This window comes from Crotalus tigris, unplaced genomic scaffold, assembly GCF_016545835.1.
Source record: "Crotalus tigris isolate CLP2741 ecotype Arizona unplaced genomic scaffold, ASM1654583v1 scf7180000024427.8105951120:4207309, whole genome shotgun sequence".
Taxonomy (NCBI): domain Eukaryota; kingdom Metazoa; phylum Chordata; class Lepidosauria; order Squamata; family Viperidae; genus Crotalus; species Crotalus tigris.
Window position 1 is genome coordinate 673700 of NW_024100595.1, and position 27622 is coordinate 701321.

Sequence of the window (27622 nt, forward strand, 5' to 3'; positions counted from 1 at the left end):
GAGACAAAGTGGCTGGCTGCTCCGTGGCGGGAGGCGAGTGGAAGTGGGCCGCCCTCTCCTGGGAAGCGCGGCATTTGCGGCTCTCCTTCGAGTCCCCAGCGCTGCCTGAGGCGGCCATGTTTCCGCGAAAGCTGTTCGGAGCTGCAAATCCGGTATCTTTACGAGGGCAGGCATAACCCTCTGATCCCCGCCGGGGTTTCCAAGCGCTTCATTCCTTTACTAAGAAGTAAGCACTTTATTTAATGGTGCCCTCGCTCGAGTAATGGTGGATGGTGTAACTGTGTGTGGAAGAAGCAAACTCGGAATGGCAGAGCTCGGAACCAAGCTTTACGAAAGCTTGCTCCATTTATGTGACTTTGAATGTAATGAGGTTGAGTGGAATACGTTCCATAGATGATATGACTCTTAGATTTTCTCCAGGAGGATCTATCCCGGACCTGGTCTTCCGACGGTGTACCCATCACTGCTGTAATCGGGTCCATCCACCTTGCCGCTGCTTGTCGTCTTATCTTTCCTACCACATTCCCCAGCATTTAAAGTCTGTTCCAGACATTTCTTTGCCTCCCGTATGAAAAATTGAGTCTGGTCATCTGTGCTCAAGTGACAACTCTGAGTTGATTTGCTCTTTGATTCGTTTGTTTCCTTTCTGGGCTATCCATGGTATCCTCAGGAGTTTTCTTCAACACCAAAGTTTAAAAGCCTCAATACTGTTAATGTTTATTTGGAAGTAAAATACTCTGTGCCTGAGGAGAAAGGAATCTTCCCTCATGCCTAACCATAATCTGGAAAAGGTAGATGCCCTGGAGTAAAATTGGGTGTCTTCATAGACATGGGTGTATTTGCTGAAAAAGCATATATGTCCCATTCTAGCAGACGTAATTATTTTCCATGACATTCAGTATGATACAAATTACAGTGCTATATTATAAATCTGCGCTTTCTGTTTTAATGTAATCCAGTCTTTCTATGGTAACTGTGCTGTATGATAATGTGCCCAGTACTTCACATTAAAGTATGTATTGTTCCACATAATTTGCTCTGATTTAAGTTATCTCATATGTGAATAGCAAAAACACTTTCAGATTTCAAGAAGTACATCTGACTGAACACAGATGAAAATTTGGATTATCATTAGAGATTTATTGACCTATTGATTTCAGTCCCATCTATAAATCGAAATATGGCCTGTACTTAGCAAATTGTCCAAGATAACTAATTTGGCAATGCAGTCCTTATAAAGGCTACTCAGAATGAAAATGTAGTAAGTTCAGTGAACCTTATTTCCAAGAAAGTATGTTAAATATTGCAATTTCAGAAGGATAAAAATTGTAAAGATAATTTTTTGGTTGTCCCAGAAAAAATCGCTAACTAAACTGTCTTTGGATATGGATATATAGTACCTGAATATGGGGGGGGGGAAGAATTTTGTGGGTTTTCATTTTCCATGACCTCTGTTTTCTTGACATAGCATTTGTACAGCTTTATTATTAAAAATATTTTTTTTTTGTTTTTTTGCAAGGACAGTTTATATTCGCCCAAACACAGATTTGTGTTCTTTCTGAAAAGCATTATGACTCAGAAATACATAAATCTTCCAATGGGGCAACCACGCAGATTTTTTTAAAAAACATGCCGAGCATTTCAAAAGGTCATTTGTTGCTCCAAAATTTGCAATTATAATTTTAAAAGCTTTACTGTATAGAAAATGTATTTTTCAACATTCCAAGTCAATTTGAAAAAGTTGAGGGCTTTTGTTTCTGAGAGAAAAAGACATTTCTCTCAGAAACAAAAGCTCTATTGCAGGGGTGTCAAACTGCTGGCCCACGTGCCAGATACGTCATGCCAAAACTGTGCTCACCCCATTGCTGGCAGTGGAAAAAAAAGTCGCGATTCATCGCAACATGTGACATTGCGAGTTTGACACCCCTGCTCTATTGAGATGTGAAAATAAGTTTACAGAATACAAGAAAATTATTAAATGTTTAAACAGTTTGTCTGAGACCTGGAATACAACTGTCATCTTCAGTATGAACTGCATTGATTGCCAATTTGTTCCCTGATCCAATTCAGGGTGCTGGTTTTAACCTATAAAGCCCTTCCTGGCATAGGGCTAGGGTATCTGAGGGAGTGCCTCTCCCAGATTATATCAGCCTGCCCAGTAAGATCTGGGAGAGATGGCATTGGCTAGGGATCTTCACTTGGTGAGTCCCAAGAGACTTGCCTTCTCTGTCATGGCATCCATCTTTTGAAGCATTTTCCTCCCCCCCGAAATTAGATTAGCTTCATCCTTTTTGATATTCCAGAAAGCCCTCAAGATTTGGCTATTTTGTTAGGCCTGGATCTCCCAGGCAACCAGAGTCTTGCTCAGACGATTCCATTGTTGAGAGGGCTATTTTCCTCTTATATTTGTTCTCACTTTTATGATATTAATATGGATTTTATCTTTTTTTGTTTTTATTTGTTTTTATCTGATTGTTGAGTGCTGCCCAGGGTTGCTTTTGGTGAGATGGGTGATTATATAATTTTGATAGATAATCAAAAGATTATTTCTTCCAGGGAGATTTTGAGCACTGTAGGGAAAAATTGTCATGGAACAAAGCAGAGTATGGGCTAGAATGGGTAGGCAACCTCGGCTCTTTTATGACTCATGGACTTCAACTCCCAGAATTCCTGAGTCAGCATAGGTATGCTGACTCAGGAATTCTGGGACTTGAAGTCCATGAGTCATAAAAGAGCTGAGGTTGCCTACCCCTGGTAGAAGTAGCAATACATTTTACTCTCTCTTCAAAATTATTCCAAGAGGAATAAGAAATTGTTGCAAATTATACAGTGCTTCATGGAATCAATTGCCTAGGCCTAATTGACACATCATTTTTAAAGATGTGTATGTGAATAAGTAGCAGAGTCTTCAGTGATCCCACAAAGTCTTAGTAGGATCAGATTTGGTTAGTACTTAAGAGGGTAGATTACCAAGTGATCCAAAGGCTATAGCTTTAAAACAATTCCCAGGAGCCAGAATTCCTGCATTGTGGCTAATGCATAGATACATAGTCATTAAGAACTAAATCTGACTTATCAGATATAAGGAAATGGTATTTATTTCTATGCATTCTACTGTGAAGGAACCCCATCTGAAATGTCATATGCCAGCATTTAAAATGATCCGATAGATTTAAATTTAATTTAGTAGCATTAATCTTCTCTCAGATTTCTACTTCCATGGTCACTGACAATGAAAAAAAAATTCAATATAGGATACAGTGAAGTGGGGAGGGGGGGTAGTCAAATGAACATTGAGATCTTCAGAATGGCATTAAATGTTCATTTAGTCACAAAATCTGCAGTCTGAAGGATTAATTTAAATTATTCCACTGACTGGGCCAATTCAATGGCTATAAAGTCATGATCTCCATGGGAACCTTTCACAGTTTCACTAATTGCATATTTCGGATGCTGCAGTTAAAATCTCAGAACAAAAGCATCCCTTCTGCTTCATTGGCTTTTTTGAGAAAAATTCTTTTCTAGCAGAGAGAATTTTGAAAAATGTGAGTTTCTTTGCACTAAACTTCCAGTGTTCAAATTTAGAAAGAAACCTTGTTTCAAGTAGCAAACCAGTAAACACAATTGAACATAATGGGAGTTGTGGTATGTGGAACTCCTAAAGATGACAAACAAAATTCTGGGATGCATCACTAGAGGGATCATCAACAGGGAAAAGGAGGTCCAAGCTCTGCTTATATAGGGTTTAGTCAGACCCCATTTGGAATACTGTGTCCAATTCTGGAGACCCTACTTTAAAAAAAAGAGATTGATAAGTTTGAGCAAGTCCAGAGATGGGCAACAAAAATGGTGCAAGGTCTGAGGGACAGAATGTATCAGGAGACAATGGAGGAACTGAATATGTATAGCCTGCAGAATATAAAGGAAAGGAGTGACATGACTGAATCCTTTAAATATATTAAGGGTGTAAATAAGGTTCTAGAAAATAATATTTACAATAGTAAGCAAAAATCAAGAACATGGAGACATAATGTCAAACTGACAGGAGGGAAGTTCAAAAGTAATATTAGAAAGCATTACTTCACAGAAAAAATAATGGAAGCTTGGAACCAACTTCCAGTTTAAACATGCTTGGGATAAACACATGTCCATCATCCATAAAAAATCAAAAGATAAAGTAAAAAAATTAAAATTAAAATTAAAAATATATACATTTTAAAAAACAAAAAATCTCAAAGTGCAGATTCAAGGACCACTAGTCTTTTTCTGCCATCAGTTTTCTATGTTTCTATGGCACTTTTGAACAGGAATTCCCCAACAAAATTGCCTGTACTTTGTGTCCCCAAGGAGATAATCATATCCACAAAATAAATATGTGCTTATTTATATAAGATTTGTATAGTATTTAGGAGAGTCAGTGTGGCCTAGTGGTTAAGGAGCTAAACTAGGAATAGTAAAACCTGAATTCTACTCTTACCTTAACCAGGAAAGCCAGCTGGCTAATTTTAGTCAAATCACATCCTTTTTGGACCAACCACTTACAGAGTAAGTCCAGCCTAAAGGAATATAACATTTCTACTATTTATTCTAAAAAAAGAACCCCTAATAGGTTTCAGAACTTCAGCATAGAATATGGGAAGCAAATGCAGACAAATACACCAATACTGTAAATAAATTTGCAACAGATTGTTTCGTCATCTCAAACTCGGCAAAGCCAACCCCAGAATGCATGCTTTCAACTTGCTACAAGCACCATACTATAACGAGCTATCTGACCAATTAAGACAACCTTTAATTTTTTTAGAAATGAAACAACCCTACCAAAAAGTATCAACCAATTTGTTAGCATAAAATACTTAGGAATCCCAGTAATCTCTTTGCTGGTTTACTTATTCATGACATCCTTGATTAAAATTTTTAAAAAAAGTACTTGAAAGCTTCAATATTGTCTCATTCATTGCCAAGCAAAGAATAAACACTTGTTACTCTGAAATTAATATTTCATTCTTTGAAAAAGCTCATATTCGCTTGTATTCACCTTGAAAAATAATTGGAGGTGGGAAGTGACAAAAGCAGCGTGGTGCACATACAAAAGGTGTCATGAAGGCAGAACCCTGCTGTTGCCATCATGTCAATGTCTCTGCACCTTTCACAGCTGGCATATTCATGCACAAGACTGAATTCACAATTATTCCTACACAGAATGTATGTCTTGTCTTGCATATAGTTTTCAGTTCATAAAATGTTTTAAGGGACTTCCGGTGGCGATCGCCACACCAATGGCGGCTTTTTCTTTAGCCGCCCGTCTTGGGAACGTGTAAAAGCCGGCAAAGACAGCGAATATCAGCTGTTTTGCGGCTTAGAACCTTCCTTCCCAGGCGAAGGGAAGAAGGTGAGTTTTTTCGAGATGGAGGTCGAGTTTTTCTAGTCTCCCCCCAATTTTTTTTTTGGGGGGGGGGGAGACGAAGAGTGAGAGCTCCCTCAGAGTCTGTATCATCTCCGCATCCCAGGATGCCTTTGTTCTTCAGAACGAAGCCAGACGCTCTTCCACATCTGCTGCTTTAAGAGAATTGTGAGTAAAATCAAAAGCAGATGGAGCTGTTCAGGAGGATCAGAATTGTGATGATCTGTAACTTTAACTCAAGGAAGAATTAATATTTTCTCCATTTATTATTTTAACAAAAGGAGGGAGGAAAAAATGGCGGAGGAATCCTGTTTCTTTGTTTGAAAGGACATTGTTAAGAAAAACTTTCACTTTCATCTGGCAACAAAGTTTAAACAATGTAACAGACTTTGCTTATTTAAAGAGATAGTTTCTTTTTTGTGTATGGGGGATTTGTTTTTATTATCCTCTTATTTCATTTTGCTATAAGACATGGCTTTTAAAAAAAAGAAAGTTGGAAAATGGCTTCAAAACGCCCTGGAATTTCTTCTCTTCCTAAAGGCTCAATTTCTTCTCCAATAATTCAGACAGTATAGCAATCTAAGCCTAAATCTCCTCCACCCTCCCCTCCATCTCAGGCACTCACACTTAAAGATTTACAGGATGTTTTACAGGATGCTTTGGAGAAAACTGCACAAAAGATTAAACATGAGACAGCAGAGCTTTTGGAGGAGAAAAATAATGAGATGAGGGAAGATATAGTACTGGCTCTCCAGGGACTTGCAGCTCATGTAGAACACCTTGACGGGCGTGTGGATGAGGTGGTGGGAAGTGTTGAAAGATTGGAGGACAGAGTTGAAAAAGTTGAAAATAATGTTGATGTAGCACAGAATGAAATTATAATGTCACAATACAGAGATATGGAATATGCTTTGAGAATAAGAGGGTTGAAGGAGAATGTGCAAGAGAATTTGAAAGAAGAAATTGCAGCAGAATTAGCCTCCATTTTGGGATGTGAACCTGAAGAAATGTTGAAAAAGATAGAAAAATTGTTTAGAGTTAACTCATGGATTGCGAGGCAGAGGAATCTACCAAGAGATGTGGTTATTTATTTTTCCAGAAGATCACTTTGTAATGAAATTATACAGGCTTTTTATAAGCAAAGATTTCAAATTGCAACTCAAGATGTTATAATTTTAAAAGAAATACCTCCAAAAATTCTTAGAAAAAGAAAGGACTTTGCTTTTCTGGTTGAGGAGCTTAAGAAATGACAGATTCAATTCAGATGGGATGTACCTGTTGGAATAATGGTGAATTATGTTGGCACACATTATAGACTTAACACAATTTTAAAAGCAAGAGATTTTTATGTTTCTGTTCTGAAGGCAGGTGCACCACCATCTCCACGATGTAAAAGAAATGAAGGCAAGTCTGAAGGACAGTTGGCTGAAGGACCAATGTCATTAGTAGGAGAAGAACTGTTGATTGAATCTATGCAGCAGTGTTTGGAGATAAAAGAAGACCCAAGGGAAGAGAGAATGACTCATGCAGCCCATAAACATAGAGAAAAAGAACAACAAAAGGTAGATGTTGGAGCTACAACACAAGTGGTTACCTCTGAGCCAGTGGGAGGAACAAGACCAAAGAGGTCATCGACTGCAGATTTACACGCAGTGTTCCAAAGGCTTCAAGTTACTAAAGATGGCAAAGTTCCTGACATGGAATGTTAATGGTTTGAATTCACCACAGAAAAGAAAAAAAGTATTTCATTATTTGAAACAACATAAGAATGATGTTATATGTTTGCAAGAGACTCATATTGCTTTAAAGGATCAAAAGTATTTGATTAACTCCCGGGAGGAATGGCAGAAGGGGATTAATAAGTTTATTTGGACAGGGAAAAAAACAAGAGTTAAGTTTAAGATTATACAAGATGTACAGGAAAGAGGAGGACTTAAGGCGCCTAATTTAAAATTGTACTATGATGCGGTAGCTTTAACGCTGATTAGTGATTGGCTCAATTTAACAAATAAAAATATCCTTTCTCTTGAGGGATGGGATTTAGTATATGGATGGCATGCTTATTTAATTTATGATAAAAAAAGTGGATCAGGTTTTTAAATCCCATATCTTGAGAAGTGCTTTGTTGCGTGTCTGGAAGAAGTATTATTATAGGTTAAATTATAAAATTCCAATTTGGGGAATTCCTGGACATGCGATAGAGGGAATATCTAGGGGTGTGAATTTGGATAGGATTTCTTATAAGGAATTATTTAGTTTGGTAGGGAAGGATTGGCAACTAAACTCTTTAACTGAGCTGAAGCAAGAAAATATTGTATACTCTTGGTTTCAGTATAATCAATTGTTAATGAGGTGGAGTCTAGATCAAAAGATTGGTATTACTTTAGAGGATGTGAATTTGGTAAAACAGATTAAAGATCAAACTCGAGCCCAAATAAAGAGAATTTATAATGTTTTAATAGAATTAGATTCCGAAACGGAGTTAGTTAAAGATTGTATGGTTAAGTGGGCTCAAAATATTCAAGAACCGATTTTATTGGATACATGGGAGACAATTTGGGTTAGAAATGTAAAATTTACCCAAGCGCAAAATTTAAGAGAAAATTTTTATAAAATATTTTATAGATGGCATTTGGATCCCCAAAAGTTGTCCCGCATGTATCCTAATTTACAGCCCAAATGTTGGAGATGTGGAAGCTTAGATGCAACCTATTTTCATATTTGGTGGACTTGTAGAGATATAAAAACTTTTTGGATTAAGATTTGGTGGAATATTCAAAAGATTTTTAAGAGAAAGATAAAGTTTACTCCGCAATTATTTTTGTTGGATATTATGGTTGATTTTGATGGCAAAGAAATTAATTTGATGCTGAATCTTATAACAGCTGCAAGATTATTGGTGGGGCAATACTGGAAGAAAAACTCTTTGCCTACTATGGAAGAATGGATACTTAAGGTGTCTAACTTAGCAGAAATGGTGAAAATTTCTGCTTATTTGAAGGACCATTCACAAGAAAAATACCTTTCAGTCTGGAGAAGATGGATTGATTATATTAAAAAGAAATATGAGACTGAAAAGTATTATCTTGCTTATGAGTAGATTTTAGGTTATTAAAAGTTTAATATGATTGAATTTATGTTATTTTTAGTGTTATGGTTTAATTATATTATTATTTTTGTTTTTAATTTGTTAATATTTGTTTTGAAAAGGAGTTAAAGTATGTTATGGTTTGATTGATAGTACAGGCAGGTAATGTTAGTTAGATTATGATTGTTTATTTGTTACTCTGTGATCAGCTCTGGGAAGTGGGGGAGGGGGTGGGAGGGGTTTGGGTTATATTGTATTAAATTTGTAAAACTTTTAACAAAAAAAAATGTTTTAAGGTCTCCTCATTCATGCTGAAATTCTTTCAAGGTGACTGCATACAAGGAACCAAGGCAAAACCTTTTGTTTCCTCAAACTTTCAGTGCTAGGTTTAGGTTTATGCATTGTTGTATAAGTTGGTATAGATTGAAGGTTATACTTTTGAATTTTGGAATTCCAGAGAACCAGGATTCTCTTTTTTGATGCAAAAGTCCAGTACAAACAAGGACAAGCTGAAAAATCTGTTGATCTTGCTGTAGATGAAAAAAACTGTTCATTGTACTTTCCAACTAGGTATGGTATACCAGCTGAATATTCTCTAAGGTAACAATCTTTCATCCCTTACTCCTGTCAAGAACCATAAAGTTGCTTTTGAAGATTATTTAGAAATCATTGCCAGTCCAGTTAATCTCACCAATACTGGCCAAAAAGCAATTTCATACTTGTTCTTATGAAGCAAACCTGGCTTTCATACTTAAAGATATTTGGAAAAGCACCAAATATTAATCAGCTTAAGAAAAATCTATTTTATATCACGAATTTCCTGCCATTGTAGATGGGAACCATTGATCTACAAACCTAAAATAGGTTTAGTGTAATCTCACGTCTCAAAGAAAACCAAACCAAATTTCCTCCCCAAGAAACTCAGGAAAACACAAAGCATTCCTGACCTTTTCATATAAGGACATGGCCACTTTCTTCATCTTTAAAGTTCTAAACAAGATTTTACTTCTGGATCTCATTCATTCACCATGTTGATGCCTTCTTCTGCAAAGTCATCTCCAATTCTTCTCTTACTCCTTTGGAGTGTTGTATGCAAATAATCTCTATCTACCTTCAACAATTTTAAAATTCATACAAACATACCCTTTTGTTTATAATTACATTAACACCTTCGTCTCCCTCCCTCTCTCCCTCCCTCCCCCTCTCTCTCTCTCTCTCCAGTATAATAAATGCACATGTTAAAATAAACATATCCATATAATAAATGCAAAATGCTTCACACATAATGAAAACCAACTGAGAGCTCCACTCTTTTTCTTCATCTTCACCGACACATTTCTTTCCTAACTTCTTTGAGCAGCGCTCGCTTCTTCAAAGGAACGGAGGGTTTCTAAACTGAAACTCGGAAGTCCCACGTACAAGCCTCCGATGGCCCCCTCTTCTTTTCTTGTCTGCGTTTCCAGCCTAGTGCTTCTGAAAGTACTTCCGGTTCGTGAGGGCCCGGGCTGCCGGGGTCTGGTTGTCGGGGCGGTCGCTTGGAAGTGAGGTAGGGTGGCTGCCGGTTCTGGTCCTTTCTTTGGTTGCGCGGGTGGCCGATGGAGCTGCCTCCGCTTATCAGCGATTACTGAAGAGCAGGGACCCTCCCACCCCCCCCGCATTCAGCAAAGGGCAGGAAGAGTAACCTTTGTGGGCAGGGAGCGCTCTCCACCCTACATGCTCACGATCTGCAGGTGGATTTGCTCCCTCCGCGCAGATCTCGAGGGGCGTCTGAAGCTGCCAGGTAGTCTTCGGGAGATACGCTCGCTGCGTATCTGGTGCCTGGCTGAGTTAACGTGCCCTGTCTCGGCTGAGGGGATCTGTCTTGTAAACTTCTACGCCACGGGGTGCGCTTTCCGCTTGCCGAGAAAAGGGACCGTGCATAAGCAGACTGACACGAGAAGCATCTTTCTATAAAACCACCACGTTGTAAAAAAAAAAAAAAAAAAAGCAACAGCTCAACAGTGATAATTTGTTGAAGTTGACAGTAGGATTAAACTGAGAGAAGTATGAAATAGATAAAAGTAGATGCTTTGCTTCGGGTAGGGCTCTCTCGTAAATTGTTGAGCCTTCGTTTGCTTGAATCAGATTCTTTATTTAGGCAAGGGCTGGCTGGGCTGGTCTGTCTGTGAAATATATTATTCTTTGTTAAATAATTGTTAAACAGAGTAAATTTTCCGTAAGTGCTGATTTTATAGGTATATATATATAAAGCTCTCTTCTAGAGATTTGAATGCATTGCATGTTTTGCTGATCTGTTGATCCGTATACAAGTAGTGTGGTTATGCTGTTTTCGCTAACACTTTTTTCCCTCCAATTTCTAAATACCACACTATTATGTATACTTTCCTAGGAGTCTATTTATTAAAGTTGTTAGAAAAGTATTGTCTATTTTATTAAAGTTATTAGAAAAGTATTGTGTAAAAGAGAATATAGAAGTTTTTAAGATATTGCAAAAATAATGTCCTGGATTTGTTACAATGCCATCAGATACATACAGCATTTATTGAGAAACGAGTCCCATTAAGTATATTGAGGATGACACTCAAGTTTAAATATTTAGGTTGTTTTTCCTATTATATCTAAAAAGGATTAGATATCTGGAATTGTCTGATCTTTTTTTTTTCTTTATTTCTTTTGCTTTTTCACAGGATTGTTTTAAACGTATGTTAGAAATATGGCTGTGTCTCTCATTATAAAATGGGGTGGGCAAGAATTTTTAATAACCACCTTGTCAGAAGAGGACACAGTGTTGGATCTCAAGCAATCACTCAAAGGACTTACAGGAGTGCTACCAGAACGCCAAAAACTTCTGGGACTTAAAGTAAAAGGTAATCTTTGTCTTTCTTAAGTGAGGTAGTTGCGATAGTGCTGGTTGTTTAAATCAGTGGTTCTTAACCTTTTTGAACGAATCGCCCCCTTGAGCCAATGAGGAAGTTGTCATCGCTCCCCCCTCCCCCAACATAACCTCTCAGTCACAACATAGGAAATAATTCTTCAATTTATGCAAACACTTTTTTTTGTTTTCTTTAAAATTGTCATCAGGACATATTGATGCAAATAATTTATTTCCAGTCTTTTTCCTATATCTCAACTGTGTGAAAAATATTGATGCCACCCGTCACTTTATTCCCAAACTTATTTATTCAAGACACTGAAATGTAATGACCACTGAAAACAAAATTCAATTGCAAGAAAGTGAAATGCCCAAAAAGAAAAACAGTAACATTTAATGATTGTATTACAAGTGAAATTTAAGACGCAAAAAGAAATATAAAAAGGGTAGAGGCTGCTGTGCAACGCGCATGAAGATAAGCGATGCGTATTCACATATGTACGGCGTTCTGTACTGAAGCCAGCTGGAGGAACATTTGAAAACATAATTCAATCCACCAATAGCGAGCGATCTGATGTTTTTGTACGACAGATATACAGCGATTCACTGTATAGTGTATAGTCTCAAAAGTGTCCCCAAAACTTCTCGCTCCATCGCCCCCATATCGCCCCCTTTTTGTTCCTTCGCCCCCACGTTGCCCCTTTTTGTTCCATCGCCCCCCTGAAAAATGAAATCACCCCCTGGGGGGCAATATCGCCCAGGTTAAGAACCATTGGTTTAAATGACTAAATGTTAAAGCACTTCTTAAAAAATACAACATAAACCCTAGTCTAAGGTTTATCCTTCACACCCTGTATAAGAAACAGACTGATATCAGGCTTGTGCAGTCAACAATGGTCCATCCTCTTTAACAGAACATTCTAGTGATGTATTAATGCATAGATGTTGAATGTTCAACTAATTTTATGCATGTGCTCTGTGTGTGTGTATGTCATGTGACATACAGGTAGTCCTTGACTTACGACAGCAATTGAGCCCAAAATTTATGTTGCTAAGTGAGAAATTTGTTAAGTGAGTTTTGTCCCATTTTATGACTTTTCTTGCCATAGTTGTTAAGTGAATCACTGAAGTTGTTAAATTAGTGACATGGTTGGTAAGTGAATCTGGCTTTCCCATTGACTTTGTTTGTCAGAAGGTCACAAAAGATTATCACATGAACTTCAGACACTGCAAATGTCATAAATATGAACCAGTTGTCAAGCATCCTAATGTAAATCACATGACCATGGGGATGGTGCAATGGTCATAAGTGAAAAATAGTCATAAGTCACTTTTTTCAGTGCTGTTGTAACTTTGAACAGTCACTAAATGATCTGTTGTAAGTCAAGGACTATATATATCACCAATCGTATTGTTCTTAAAGGGCCCACACTTGTCAATGTATATATATACATACATACGTACGTACATACATATATACATACATATGATACACACACACACGTATACATATATATCTCCATTTGTTTTCAAGGAAGTTTGCTTTCTAATGCAGACATATTCATTTATGAAAAAAATAAATGAAATACAGTTGTAACATGTTAAAGGGTTAGAAACAATGTATCTATCCAACAGATTAAAGAGAAAACCTTATCTCTAGGACTATAGCCTTAGACATACTTGTTTATGAAGATCTTTGTTCATTCCCCCTTGGGGATCTTCCTGTAGTATATTGGTTGAATGGATTAAAATGATATATTTATATATTTGTTTATTAGAGTGACATCACTTTTTTACTTTATGAACTTAAGGCAGTGTACACAGCATACTTTCCTTAATCTATTTTCCACAGCATTCCTGTGAAGCAAATTGGACTGAGAGACATTGACTAGCTCATGGTTATTCAATGAGTTTTCATGGTTAAATTTGAACCTAGGTTTCCCTGATTCTTGTCAAACATTTAATCACTATACAATGTCTGCTCTTTCAGAGTATTATTTACACTTGGAGTTCTAGTAGGATTTGGAAATGTGATAGATGGGGCAGGGCCATCCCTGAGTGCACAGTACAAGTGAGACGCAAGTTGAGCTAGCGGCTCCAAGCATGGCAGATTAGGGTCAGCAAACTGCTAAGCCAGTGTTGGGGCATGAGTATTCATTCTCGCTACTTTGTCTCCACACCATGATCATGCTTGTGAGTTGGGCAGTCATTCCAATTGAATGAATAAATTGCTTTCAGCATTCAAAATGTGTAAAACAACCACCATCTGCAGTTTAGCTGTAACAGTCAGGACTGGAGTTCAAAACCACAAACACACAATTTCTAGGTTATTTAGTTATCTGTGTTAGTAGAAAAAACTGAAAAATATATTGTATTTTATTGTACAGCTTGTTCTTAATTTTCTACAATGTTTGTATTAGTTGTGACTGCAGTAGTTTTAATATCATTACACAAAGAACTAAAGTGCAAGCTAACAGGGATTTCAGCTACCTAGAAAAAACAAGTGGAAACTGCTCAGGATGTAAGCCCCAGCAGTTCTTCAGACAGGCTGTTCTTATTTGAAAAGAAAGAGAAATGTTTCTTGTCTGAATGAAATAAAATAAATGCCAAGCTGTGTTAGAGAAGCAGCCAAGAGAATTCTTACTGATTTATTGAAGCCTTTCCAACATGCATAGCAGAAAAGTAGAGAGAGGAGGGGGGGAAAGAAAGAGGGGGAGAGGGAGAGAGAGAAAGGGGGAGAGAGAGAGAGAGAGAGAGAGAGAGAGAGAGAGAGAGAGAGAGAGAGAGAGAGAGAGAGATAAGCTACTCATCTTTCCTCAGGGTAACTCTGGGCGTCTTTCAATCATAGAAAATGTTATATAGTGAGAATTGGTCAACATTGATTTGTTTTATGTGGTTAAAGGGATATTTTGCTTCATTGAGCTTAATGTGTCAGTGATTCAAAAATGTCATGCAGAATAAGCAAGAAGAGGAAATTGCACGATGTTACTTAGGAAGTCTAATCTGTTTATATTGCAGGCAAGACAGCAGAAAATGATGTGAAGCTTGGATCATTGAAATTGAAACCAAATACAAAAATCATGATGATGGGGACTCGTGAGGAAAGTTTGGTAAAATACCTTATTGCTCTATTAAAACACAGAAACCAATTTTACCAGTTTTGGTAAAATACCTTATTGCTCTGTTAAAACACAGAAACCAATTTACTCCCTAAAATGTAATCATCAAAATCATGTTAAAATGATGTAAGGAGCCTGCTTTTGTGAAAACTTTCAGGGTGGCCCTTTGTGTAAGTATTTGCTTTTGCACAATACATATTAATGGACCAAATATATTATTTCAAATGCAGGATTCGTATGTATCATGTGAACGAACTTATGGAATGCAGTACCATTTGCTTTCCATTTTATTTCCATGTTTTTTTTGGTGTTGGCAGTAGCCTTTAATTAAATGGCAGCTGCCGATTTCCTGTGAGCATAGTGTCTGTCAATTCATTCAACCATGTTTTCTCTCTGTTAATTTCTATAGTATGAATAGCTATCTAGAAGTCATTGTTCTGGGCTTTGGCTAATCCACCAAATTAGGCAAACGTGACTATCTCTGTGCTAATTTGTTTAAAAAATTACCTTCATTATAGGAAGATGTCCTTGGGCCACCTCCTGATAATGAAGATGTAGTGAATGATTTTGATATTGAAGAGGAAGTTGTTGAAGTAGAAAATCGGTGAGTCACTGTGTAGAGTAATAAATGAATGACTAGCTAAAGGAACTACAGCTACATGATGCTTACATTATTTGTGTTTAGGGAGGAGAATCTGCTGAAAATCTCCCGCAGAGTTAAAGACTACAAAATAGAAATACTGAATCCTCCAAGAGAAGGGAAGAAATTGTTGGTTCTTGATGTTGATTACACATTGTTTGGTAAGTCATTAACTTTAGGTTGAAACTGTTCCTCACTGTTTAATGTTGTATATCTTGACTGTGTATTACTTTTACTATATTCTTTATAGCTCTTAAGACATGCTTTACAACAATAATTACAATATCTCAAATAATAATAGTTTGAATAGTAGCAGGCAGGTCATGATGACAGCATAAAACCATAAGAAAGTAAGCAAAATGAGACAAAACATTTTAAGCATCTTTTGAAAAACCACCAGTGAGGGAAATATAAACATATTTAAGTGAAATAATTTCAATAAGTCAAGTTGATTATGAAAATATTTCATTTCCTGTTACCTGTTAATCCAAAGATCTTCAAGATATTCAAGATGGACAGTATTTAATATTTATTTGTTATGTATATGTAGGGGTGTGGGTCTATATATATGTTGTATATAGTATGTTTAGGTATGTGTCATGTATGTGTTTCACTTTGAGAGCGGGCAACTAAATTTTATTTTTGATGTGTGCCATTGTGCCCACAGTAAAAAAATGACAATAAAGGTTATCTTATCTTATCTATCTTATCTTATCTTATCTTATCTTAATCCCCAGCTGTAAAATATGTTCTCTAAGGCTAATTTTATGGTCTACATATGGTCAGTTCTTTGGTAAATTTATGGGTCAAGGCTTTAAAAATAAAATGTTGAACATGAAAACAAGCAGTCAATCAGTTGCAGTCACGTTTTTAAATGTACGCCTACTCTTTATAACTTAGGGGGAAAACACTGATAACAGTAATTTAATATAAAACATATCATGGTAAGCATTATAATTCTCTATGAGATAGCTTTGATTAAGTTATATTTAAATTCAGATGTAAACAAAAATCTGAAATCAGTAGGTCGGTTGGAACAATGTGTACAGATTGTGGTTCTAGGTAATTAAAGTTTAGTTCCCTGTTTTAGATGTAACAAATAGAACCTAAGCTAAGAAGAATCTGTGCTGATGGTAGTATATGTAAAAAAAAAAAAAAAAGCAAGCTGAAAAACAACTCATCACTTAGGCCTAATGTTGATCTCCAGGTTATTGAAATCTGATTTAGCAACTTTGCAGTGTCATGTCTGCACGGTGGTGATTGTATTTGTTGAATTGTATATTGTGGAATCATTATCTTTTTTTTTAATTAAATTTTTTACAAAGAACATTAAACAGAGAAAGAAAAAATGCAGGGAGAATGAAAACAAAATAGAAAGAAAAATCTTTCAGGTTCCTTTGCAGTAAATATAAGTAAAATTATCAAATAATCTCTTACTCTACACAGAAAGCTCATTCCTTTCTATTCTCCAGTTTTTTTCTACTCATGCAAACCACAGGTTCATTTTTTTTCCATTTTATGCAGCAAATCTCTAAGGGATTCCAGTCAGTCATAAATATGTTTTCTCTCTAAGCAATGAAGTTAATTTAGCCATCTCTGTAAAGGTTATTTTTAGATTTTTTGTTCTGCCTTTATTACTTTTATAAGTAACACAAAGTGGTGAAGATACCTAATATTCCTTCCTTCCTTCTTCTATTATCCCTACTACAACAACCCTGAGAAGTGAGTTAGGCTGAGAGAGAGAGTGACTGGCCCAAAATCACCCAGCTAGCTTTCAGCCTTAGTTAGGGCTAGAATTTGCATTCTAACCCTAGTCTGCATTGTAGTCTGATGCATTAATTGCCAGACCAGTTCCAATATCTTCACCAACGTTCCTCCATTGTAGGTATTGAACGTTTCCATTTTTAAGCTTATAGTAGTCTCACTGCAGTTATCATATATAAAAACAAATCATTATTAGGCTTGTATAGAGCAATTTAGTTTCACCCTATGGGGACAGTGATTCTTTGTGTTGAAGTGAGGAGGTGGTGTGTTTTGCCTTAAACTACTTTAGGCTAGTACTGCAGGAGAAGACTCTGCTTATTCTAAGGCTGTTAAGGGATATCGACAGTTATTTTGTAATAATCGCACCAACTGTTGTCACCTTCCCACCAAGCTGCTTGGTGATATTCTTGTAGCCCATTCCAGCCTTGTGTAGGTCTACAATCTTGTCCCTGACATCCTTGGACAGCTCTTTGGTCTTGGCCATGCTGGAGAGTTTGAGATCTGATTGACTGACTGCTTCTGTGGACAGGTGTCTTTTATACAGGTAACAAGCTGAGATTAGGAGCACTCCCTTAAGAGAGTGCTCCTAATCTCAGCTCGTTACCTATATAAAAGACACCTGGGAGCCAGAAATCTTGCTGTTTGATAGGGGATCTAATACTTATTTCACTCATTAAAATGCAAATCAATTTATAACTTTTTTGAAATGTGTTTTTCTGGATTTTTTTGTTGTTATTCTGTTTCTCACTGTTAAACTAAAATAAACCTACCATTAAAATTATAGATTGATCATTTCTTTGTCAGTGGGCAAACATACAATTTTTTTCTCCCTCATTGTACCTATCCATTGGTATGGAGATGAGAGATTGGATTTTTTCCTGATTTCCTTTCTCTGGAAAGCTCTGATTTGTAGTATTTTAGGCTTTTTTTAAAAAAAAAAACACCATAGGTCAACAGCACTGGACTGTTTGCAACTTGTTGAGGTCAGAGTGTTACTCTATGGGGATGGTGTTCAAAGAAAATTTGAACTGAGTCAAATGAATCAGATGACTTTCTTCTCAGATCACAGGTCATGCGCAGAAACGGGAATTGAGCTGATGAGGCCCTACCTTCATGAGTTTCTGACATCTGCTTATGAAGATTATGATATTGTAATTTGGTGTAAGTCATTTACTTTACAAACAAATGATTTGATTACTTGCCATTTTTATTTGCAATGCGTGAATCTGATGATAGATGTTGAAGCTTATGTTTTTGGTGTTCAGTCTTTCTGTTACATTTAATCCTCTTTAACTTTGGGCAGTTGTGCAAACTATGTTGATGAAAAATACAGCTTTTCCTGGGCAAAAATAGACTAGAAATCCTTTTGAAAAGTAAACCAGAACTACTGCACTTTGCCCAATACTTTGGGAATGATACATTAAGTGGCAGATTCCCTGTGCCTTGTCATTTCCTATTACAAACTGATTTGACAGCTTTTCCTGATCTCCAAAGAGCACAACTGCCCAGGTGAAAGAGCAAGAAAAAAGCGGCAATATGAATCCAATTTTTTCTAAAGATGTGCAGTTTTTAAATGATTCTATGAATCTATATCATGAGGTAACAAACACTCTTAGCACTAGTTATTGAGTCATTTTATTATTCTTTCGATGTTCATATTTTATAAAATGATATCTTAATACTTTCTCCTGCTCTTATAGGTTCCTATTAAAGTGAATGCAGGATAGAATAAGTCTATACTTCACATATACCCCTTGAATTGTTTCTGCCTTTATTTATTCATATGTGGTAGCATTATGTGGTTTATATCTCTGTCTACAATCAAATGTCTTCTAGGTAGGAGTTCTGATACTTCTTCCAATACATCTGAGTAGTACCAGGTTGGGGAAAGCTTTCTTAGAAGTATCCAGAATCATCAAATAAGTAGAATGTATAGCTCCTTCTTAATAAGGAGCTGATGGGCAGATCCATTGGACTTGAATAGGCAGGATGATTTCTTAATTATAAATAAGGGAGTGAAAGGTAATCTAAAAATATCAGAATGATTACCCTTATTTTAAAAACAGAACAACTTTTCATTTTATAATCTCTTTTTCTACTTCAGCTGCAACTAATATGAAATGGATTGAAGCTAAAATGAAAGTAAGTTTTCTATATATCTTTCTGTTTCTAATGATCTGTTTAGATTGTTTAGAATTTGTGTGGTTTTTAAAATGATCTATTCGCAAAATTAAAAATCCACTTTAAATTAGAATACAGAATTCCATTGGCTTGGATCTTTGTGTTTCCACAAATAAAGTGTTTTAATTCTGCCCATAAGAAGCTCCTGCAAATAAATGGACAAGGAGTTCCTTTTCCACCAATTCTCCTTTTATGCGTTAGAAATATCCTTGTTGTTGGAACTGTTTGGAAGATGGTCTTGTGAGCTGTAGAGGAGCAAAGAAATTGACTAAAACCAACCCTCTTTTTAACCTCAGGAGCCTCAGTGCAGTCAGATTATTTTCCTGAATAAAAAGGAACTTCTTCTTTCTGAAGAGTTAAATCTGAATCCAGGTCATTGGGGAATTTTTCTTAGGATAGTTCATGGGATTGTGACTTCTCATTCATTCCCTAGTAGAGATTAGCAGCAGATGTACTCTCATATGTTGGCCTATGGTTAAGTGCCAAAATAGCAGCAGAGTCTGAGTTAAATCTGTAGGAATCTAATAACTGCCCATCACCAGATCCTGAAATCATCCCATATTTTTTCCTCTGGACCAGATATTTTCTAATAGATCCCTCAAGTCTAACTGTAGATATAGTCCCCTGAGGAACATTCCCATATATATATCTGAAGAATGGAAAAAATAAGAACAAGAATGTCCTTTTCTTTGCTGTGCTCTTTTTTCAGCTTAGCTGACTTCTCACTCATTATATTAGATAATGTATTTGGCAGGACTTCATGTAATCCACCACATAATTTTCAAGAGTTCCTAAGCATAGGAAAGCTATGCTAAATCGCTCCAATTCATCACTTACCCAGCTCCTCACAGACTATAGGTAAAAAGCATAATCCTATTTTTATTCCTGCAGCCTGTTTGGAACTACAGGAATAATGCAGCTGTGTTTGCAGACTGCAGTGTATGGCTCTGGGTTGGTGGATTAGAAGTTCTGCAGATAAGATATATGGCCAGCTTTACACACTACTAATAGAAATGGGAGAATTGAAATATCTTAATCACTTTCTCAAATTGTACCGGGATACCTGCAAATAGCCATGATGGAAAATGTGTCCTATTTTTAATCTTAACAATTTCAGTTTGTGAATGTATAATCAGGAACATAAGAAAGGCATTTTACTTAAGTTAGATCAGTCCACTGTAGAATCTCTCTGTGAAAGAGATGGGTAATTCTTAAATATGACAATTAGTTTAGGTGATAATAGTAGTCATAGAAGAATCAAAAGCTACCATTAAGCAGTTTATCTTACTTTAAAACCATTATTTAAAACCATTGTGTAATACTTGGTTAGTAAACTTGTTCATAAGATTTGTGCTTTTGCATGACATTGTTGAGCATTCTTAGCTTTTGAATGCACGGACCACAGTTTAGCCTTCTAGGTATACATGGATGGCACTTTTATATATACAGTTTATAACCAAGCCCAAAGGACTGCTAGGTGTTTTTGGCCTCTCATTCCTGAAGCCAAGCACATTTTCCAGCATTTCCCATCAAAACCCAGGCTGTGACTTGAAACAATAGTAGTCATTCCAACCAGGTACAAAAATAAAGCTGCCGTGTTTGCATAGAGAGAGTGGCATTGTCTCTTGGAAATAGTTTGTCACACAAAAAAGACGCCAAGTGCTCAAATGTGTTGATTTTAAAAAAGAAATTAGCTAATTGGCCTGTTAAAAGCACCTGCTTCTTTGAACATCAAAATGCCTTTTTGTAGAGTAATCTTTTTAGATTTCTGAACCTTTTAAAATTTGTCTGCAGCATTAAATAACCTAATAAATGAAAATAAAATGAGAAATGCCTTCTATTGACTGTGATAAATTAGTAAAGCAGCCAATTCTGTTGCTTTCGTTGGCTGCAGTGCCACAATTTGTAGGTACAACTCCACCCAGAGTTACCTTGAGGTAAGATGGGCAGTCTATAAATTTTATAAATAAACAAACAAACAAGGCCTACATTCCAACCCTCACCCTTCAGAGTCTCCTTGGAGAGAGGAGTAGGCATTTATTTTAACAAGTTTTAGCTAAGTGTTTTTTATCTCTTTTAGGCAAATTGTTTCTGGTTTGTAAATTACAGAAGAGAGGTAGTTTGTGCACGAAATTTCAATCATTGTTCATTTTGCATTGCAGGAGCTGGGAGTGAGCACTAATGCAAACTACAAGATAACGTTCATGTTGGATAGTGCTGCCATGATAACTGTGCACACTCCAAGGCGAGGCTTAATTGATGTATGAGCAATTACTTTTCTATAGAGGGGATATTTTCTCAATTTTTAGAAGTCTATTTATTTGTGTAGTCTATTTATTTATTCTATAAAATGTGGATTGAGGACTCAGTGACTCCCAATGAAACCTTTTCCATCAGCAGTATGTCTGAAGATTATTCTTCACGCTGGCTGAAGAATTCTGGGAGTTGAAGTCCACAAGTCATAACTAATCAAGTTAGTTATTGATTAGAGTATATAGTTCAGGTACTAGTGGAACTCCACAGTAAAATAATCTAAGGAATAATCGTTTTAGATAATTGAAGTATTCAGTACAAATGTACACTATAAGAACTGTGCAATTTGTTTTGTGTGCTTGAGACATTTGAAAGCAGTATATCTCTTACAGAAAGAGAGGGAGATGCTCGAACAACTTAGAAAAGTGAGACAAGCTGCAGTTAATTCTCAAATTTCCCAAATTAATGCTGTGATGAATTACAGAATTGGAGATCTCATCACATATTTCATTTTAAAGATTACTTTGTAATAAATTCTGTTAAATTCAGTGATATGTGTATTCCAAGCTAGTGAGTGGACGATTGCAGGCTTAGATTTCTAAAATTGTTTAACTCAGCAATTTTATTTGATTTTCTTCTAACTTTGCTTCTATAGGTGAAACCTCTAGGAGTTATATGGGGCAAATTTTCAGAGTTTTACAGCAAGAAAAATACTATTATGTTTGATGACATTGGTCGAAATTTTCTGATGAACCCACAGAATGGACTAAAGGTAATTTTTTTACTTAGAAAAAAATATCAGCTGGCTAAAAAAAAAGTAAACTTGGGTAGATTTATATTTGAATAGTTTTGATGCTTTCATTGGAACCAGCCTTTGATCCTGTCAGCATAGTTGCTATTTGGAGAGCTGCTTCCATTTTTTTCATGCCACTATCTGTATAAATCCCTCTATTATGTTAACACAACAGCATGGGGACATACTGTAGGTTCTGTTCCGAGCCTTAGCAGCTAAGTATATCCAGTCTAATATTGGAAAGAAAGGCTTGAGTGAACTGGGATTTCTCTGATCCTAATCTAGCACCTGACCCACTGACACCATGTTGTCTTTCTACTTACAATAATTTCACCAGCTCTTTTAAAACTTGTGTAACTACTTCTGAGTAAGTCCATGTTGTACTTTACTACTAATTTTTGGGTATAGAACATGGTAAAACCCTTTTGGTGCTAGCACTGATGCAATTTTTTTAAGTGGTTTCTCCCCCCCCCCCCAGCTAAGGAAAATATGGTAGATATTCCTGGAGGGCAGTAGGTAGTTTGGAGGAAGGCTTGGGGGATTTTAACAAAACAGTATGTTTAGGATATTAAACCTATTTAATACAAATAACAACAAGAAAAATCACACATTTTTCCCATGTTTTGCTGCTACTTTTTGTTGACTGTGTGTTGCCTTTTCCTGATTCAGAGTGGATAAAGCGTTTCAAATCGTCGTACAAATCAATCCTGAATATTAATTTAGTATATTATGCGCACATTTAAAAAAATGGATAGGTGAAAGGCTTACATAACACTTTTTGTTAGTTGACAGGAAATAAGGAGTTGAAACATGTAAATAAATAGTATAGTATATAGGACTGCAGCTTTAGCTGCTATACAGTATTCTCTGATTTACGTAAAATATCTATGTTATGTCAATTGTTTGATATCACTGAATAATTCAGGAGCAATATTTTGGTACTTTTGCTAATAACTGGTAGAAGTTTCTTCTGTTCTGAGAGGAATAAAAGTGCACTTGCATACCTGTTCTGAAATTATTGGTAAAATTGCAGATCTGTTTCTTCCATCCTCAAATTTGACAAGACTTTAGGAAGATATTTTTCTTGGCTGTCATGCAAGCTAGTATTGCCTTCCCAATCTCTCCAGTTTTGGGAAAATATGGCTAAAGAATGCAAATAGCTTTAAAATCTGTTGATCGACTGGATAGAGCGCAACACTAACAGAACAATATCAGTGTTTCCTTCCTGGGCAAAAAAACAAGCCGTGTTCAGATTTTATTGACAGCAAGACAAATTGTGGGTGACTGCTTATGGGAATGTTTCTGTTGGAGGAATCAAGACCAGATGTTTTACTAGATACAGCAAATTTTAATTAGCATAGAACATTAATTTATTGTCACCAAGGTTTAATAAACATGACAAGTAGTGCTTGGGGTAAGTTTTATAATCTTCTTAGAAGGACATGGAATCTGGTGGAAGCTATTGCAGCAAAGGTAATAATAGTTCCTATTCCAGTTACTTTTTGTTCTTTGTAATTAAACATACCTGGTGTACTTTTTTCCCCCCTCCTAAGTCATAGACTGTCAGATTGATGGAGAAGCCAAAACCTGCATTTATATAATCTAGTAGAGCAAGTACTTTGAATATACAATTCTGTACCATATCAAACTGCCTCTGAGGATTATCCAGAAGCTATGGCTACTCCAGAATGTGGCAGCATAGGCAGTGTTGGGATTCTCACATTATGCTCATGTGACCCCACTGCTTTGCAAGCTATACTGGTTACCAGTCAGCTTCCAGGTGAATTCAAGGTACTTCAGTGCTCTTATAACATAGGCCAGGTTAGCTGAGGGATTTCCAATCTCCAATTGTTGGTGCCCATCCAATATAGTCAAGTAGTACGGGTGCGCTCTTGATCTCATCAATTAAATGGCGCCATCTTGTGTCGTCTTCTCTGTTGTGATGCCTGCCTTCTGAAATAACAGGACCCCCCCCAAAAGGTTTATATGACTCCCATCATAATAACATATAAATTCAGACAAGTTGGCATGAGATTATTTTCTTCATTATAATGGAAGAGAATATACATAGCTCAGAGTTGAACTGTGGAGTCTTTGGTGCTCTCTGAGCTTCATTCAGACGGTGGAACTCTCATGCTCACTAGCGCTGGTGAAGTTAGCTAATCAAGTAATGAAACATCTGCAATAAACAACCTAGCTCAGCAAGCACCAAAGACTGCACGGTTTCTTCAATGTCTTGTGGGCACTTGCATATATTTACGATTGGAAGGAAAATAATGTATTATAGCTCTGCTACAATGTGATGACTGTACACTGGAGGGCAGTCTCTAGCAAGAAGTCAGAGTAACCAATGTTCTCTGTGAGAATGATGCAGGATGGAAAGCTGATGAAGTTAAAAAATAAATTTATTTCTGGAATGAGCTTGCAGCAAGTGATTACTGCAGTATTGTTTTTGTATCCCTTTATCTGGCATGCAATTGTATTTTTTGTCCAATGCATAGAGACAATTATTTACATTAGTTTAGCTGGTTTTAATATTATGGGAGTTGTTCAAAGGAGCTTAAGCTGACGTAAATTCTCAAATGTAGAATACCAGGCTTCTATACCTTGACATGCCAAATCTAGTGGCCTTTTTACAGCAAATACAATTTTTGTTAGGAAGATTCAATCAAAGTCCCATGCACAAGGAAATTATTCTTGCTCTCAAGTTCAGTTGCAATATGCTGCCTCATGGCTAATTAAAGTGTGGGTATTAGAAAATAATAATAATATGCCTGGATCTTTGAGTTGCTGCATGGATATGACTAGAACACAGGAGCATATCCAAGGTCATTTGCACAGGATGCTTGGGACTTGTTGATCGTAGTGAGAGAGTAAGAGATCATTATCATCTGAGGTGGGAGGTTGGAGATTGGCTGAACTGTGCCAGTGATCAGCTAAAGCTGATCTAGGAGATCAGGCTGCAAACAAACCATCCACCATGTTAGTATGCTCTTTATGTAATTAACTCCCATTTTATTTTTTGGTCAACAGATAAAACCCTTCATGAAGGCACATTTAAACAGAGATAAAGATAAAGAGCTTTTAAAACTTACTCAGTATCTCAAGGAAATAGCAAAATTAGATGACTTTTTGGAGTTGAACCACAAACACTGGGAAAGGTAAAGATTATATAATTTGATATATAAGTGAATTAGGATTGGTCATGAGATGTGTGTTGTCTTAAAATTGTTAGAGGAGCTGCATCCTTGGCCATAATGTACAGTGCACTTGTGTTTGATTTTTAGAATTCACATTCAAATGTTTAGGGAAATGAAAAAAGGCAGTCACATGTTCCGGAACTAGATCCACATCTTTTCTTTCCCTGGTGAAATGGAACAATCTGAAGTGAAGTTGTAGGTATGCTGAGTTGAACTTAGTTTCAGCCCTTCCTAGGAATAGATATATTTACAACATCTTTTCAGATCTTCCTTCTTTGCGCCAAGAGGTTAGGAAAAAATGCATTCACCACACACTACCTTGCAAGCTCTCTACAGATACACTTTTGAGTTTCTAAATAGGGCCAATATCATAATTGGAGGGTCGAAATAAGCTGCCATTGCCACTCAGCCAATCACCCAGATGTCTTCAGTGACCTTGCTGGAATCTGATTTCTCTTCTGGTCTGGATCAAAGAAATGGAATCTCTCAAAATTCTGTTCATGGCTTGGCAATACATGAGATTGAAGTGTAGTTGACTCAAGTGAAAAGCCACACCAAGCTTTTTATTGAAACTGCAAAGGAACATTATCCACAAATGGTGTGCTATTCCCCTTCTCATTATGGTTCTGAAGACTACATGGTACCCAATCTGAAATGAATACATACATTAATCCAATATATATGTTTCCAGAATATCAATCAGCTCAGTAGCGGCTGTATCAGTTTGAAATGCCCAGTGTTTCAGAATATATATATCATGTTCATGGCGAATTATATTTCATGTTGTACATACAAAATGTTTTGATTTCTTTCAGGTACCTCTCAAAGAAACAAGGACAGTAATTTTAATTTTGTGATGCTGAAACCAAACAGAAGATAGAGATCCTTTGATCTTGTATAAGCTAGAATAAAGTAGTGCTGGACACTGACTTCATCCACCTGAGTGACTCTTATACCTGGCCTTTTGGTTTGTTCTGGTCTCTTTCGTGAAGATCAGTGCTGACAAAATAAAAGAAAAGAAAACTCGGAGATGACCTTATCTCTGAGGCTGTGTAGAACAATCTCCTTGTTACTGCTATTGTAGTATTGCCAAAAGTTTGAAGATTGTATTGTTTTTCAGGAGTGGGGGATGGAAAATAATTATTCAGTCATTCTGTACTGTAAATCAATTTCCAAATTCTGATCTTGACCATGGAGCCAGTTTTTTTGTATTCTCAATTTGAGAAACAAGTACATTTCATGTTATGATATTTAAGTTTATGAATTATAAATTGTCTGATTATGTAATGGTTTGTTAAGTGTTCCTTTTATGCAGGAAAGCACGATCAAGAGGGAAATATACCTTCATGCGCAGATCTGAATGACAAGATTCTTTATACAAAATGTTTTGAATAAGAGAAAGGATTTAAACCTGAAGAGAACCAAGAATAACTTCTTAAAAAATGAGCACTTGCTGTTCTATTCTAAATCAATCTTCTTCAGGATACAAGTGCTGTCAGTGACAACATTCAGCAACAATTGTTCTAAAGCATCACATAATTTGTTCTGCTTTGGCCCACACTGTGGAAGTACGATAAACATCAACCGATAGTCCCTCACTGTGCCGTTCTTATGCTCAAAAGCAGGTTGCCTGTTTCAAATTAAGATAACAAAATAGTTCTGAAAATAGTAGAACAGGCATGCTAATATGAAAAATGATAATAAATGCATTTCTTAAAATTGCCGTCCTGTCATTCTTAATTTTATTACTCAGGTTTAAGGATGTAGGTAATATTTGATTTTAATGGTCAGTAGTAGTTCAGTCTCTGCGAGAGGTTCTGGCTTGAATCTAAGAAACACTTGATGGAGATATGAAACCAATATACAGCAATCGTTCAGAGACTCAAATGCTAAGATATGTTTTCTGGTGGATTGTTTTGCCAGAAAATCAGAAGCGGAATTTAGCTAACAATTCCATTGAAACATGGATTGTTTCTTGCGATCAGCAGAAGTAAAACCTTTAGGGCAGGGATGCAACCCATGTATATAGTGTTATGTAAATTAGAATATATTTGATTGATCATGAGAGGGTGGATTCAATGAAAGGTGATTAGAAATATGAAAACAATGATACATTGAGAAAACAAAGACAATATTTACAAGCTTGGTTACTTTTATGAGCTTAAATTCATAAACTTTATTTCATATTGACTTTGGGTACCAGAGCCTTTGCTTGCTTCTAGTATCTTCCAGTGTTATCAATGTTCTTTGCCTTCCAGCTGTTTTATTGGTGTGCGGAACAGGTTTTATGGTTTATCAAGTCCTTGAA

The 27622-nt window shown here is 36.4% G+C and overlaps 1 protein-coding gene across 6 annotated transcripts; it reads left to right on the forward strand.

The window, feature by feature from the left end:
• Positions 1–29: 29 nt before the first annotated feature.
• Positions 30–27033, forward strand: UBLCP1 (ubiquitin like domain containing CTD phosphatase 1). 6 transcript variants are annotated; one of them, XM_039330230.1, is made up of 11 exons: positions 30–226; positions 11180–11359; positions 14383–14474; positions 15002–15087; positions 15169–15284; positions 17950–18048; positions 18992–19029; positions 21231–21329; positions 21977–22093; positions 25148–25275; positions 26130–27033. In XM_039330230.1, the coding sequence occupies exons 2-11, from the start codon at positions 11206–11208 to the stop codon at positions 26155–26157; spliced, it is 957 nt and encodes a 318-aa protein (XP_039186164.1). In that variant the 5' UTR covers positions 30–226; positions 11180–11205; the 3' UTR covers positions 26158–27033. The 6 variants fall into 6 exon arrangements, with proteins under 6 accessions (XP_039186164.1, XP_039186159.1, XP_039186165.1 ...); XM_039330225.1 differs by lacking the exon at positions 30–226 and adding an exon at positions 9975–10038; XM_039330226.1 differs by lacking the exon at positions 30–226 and adding an exon at positions 10120–10272.
• The last annotated feature ends 589 nt before the right edge of the window (positions 27034–27622 follow it).

What these genes read in the sequence shown, in the direction of transcription:
- UBLCP1 (XM_039330230.1), top strand. Translation starts at nt 11,206, where the DNA reads ATGGCTGTGTCTCTCATTATAAAATGGGGTGGGCAAGAATTTTTAATA. An exon ending in TCTGGGACTTAAAGTAAAAG is followed by an intron (nt 11,360 to 14,382) that starts GTAATCTTTGTC and finishes TTTATATTGCAG; the next exon opens with GCAAGACAGCAGAAAATGAT. An exon ending in GGATTGAAGCTAAAATGAAA is followed by an intron (nt 19,030 to 21,230) that starts GTAAGTTTTCTA and finishes TTTGCATTGCAG; the next exon opens with GAGCTGGGAGTGAGCACTAA.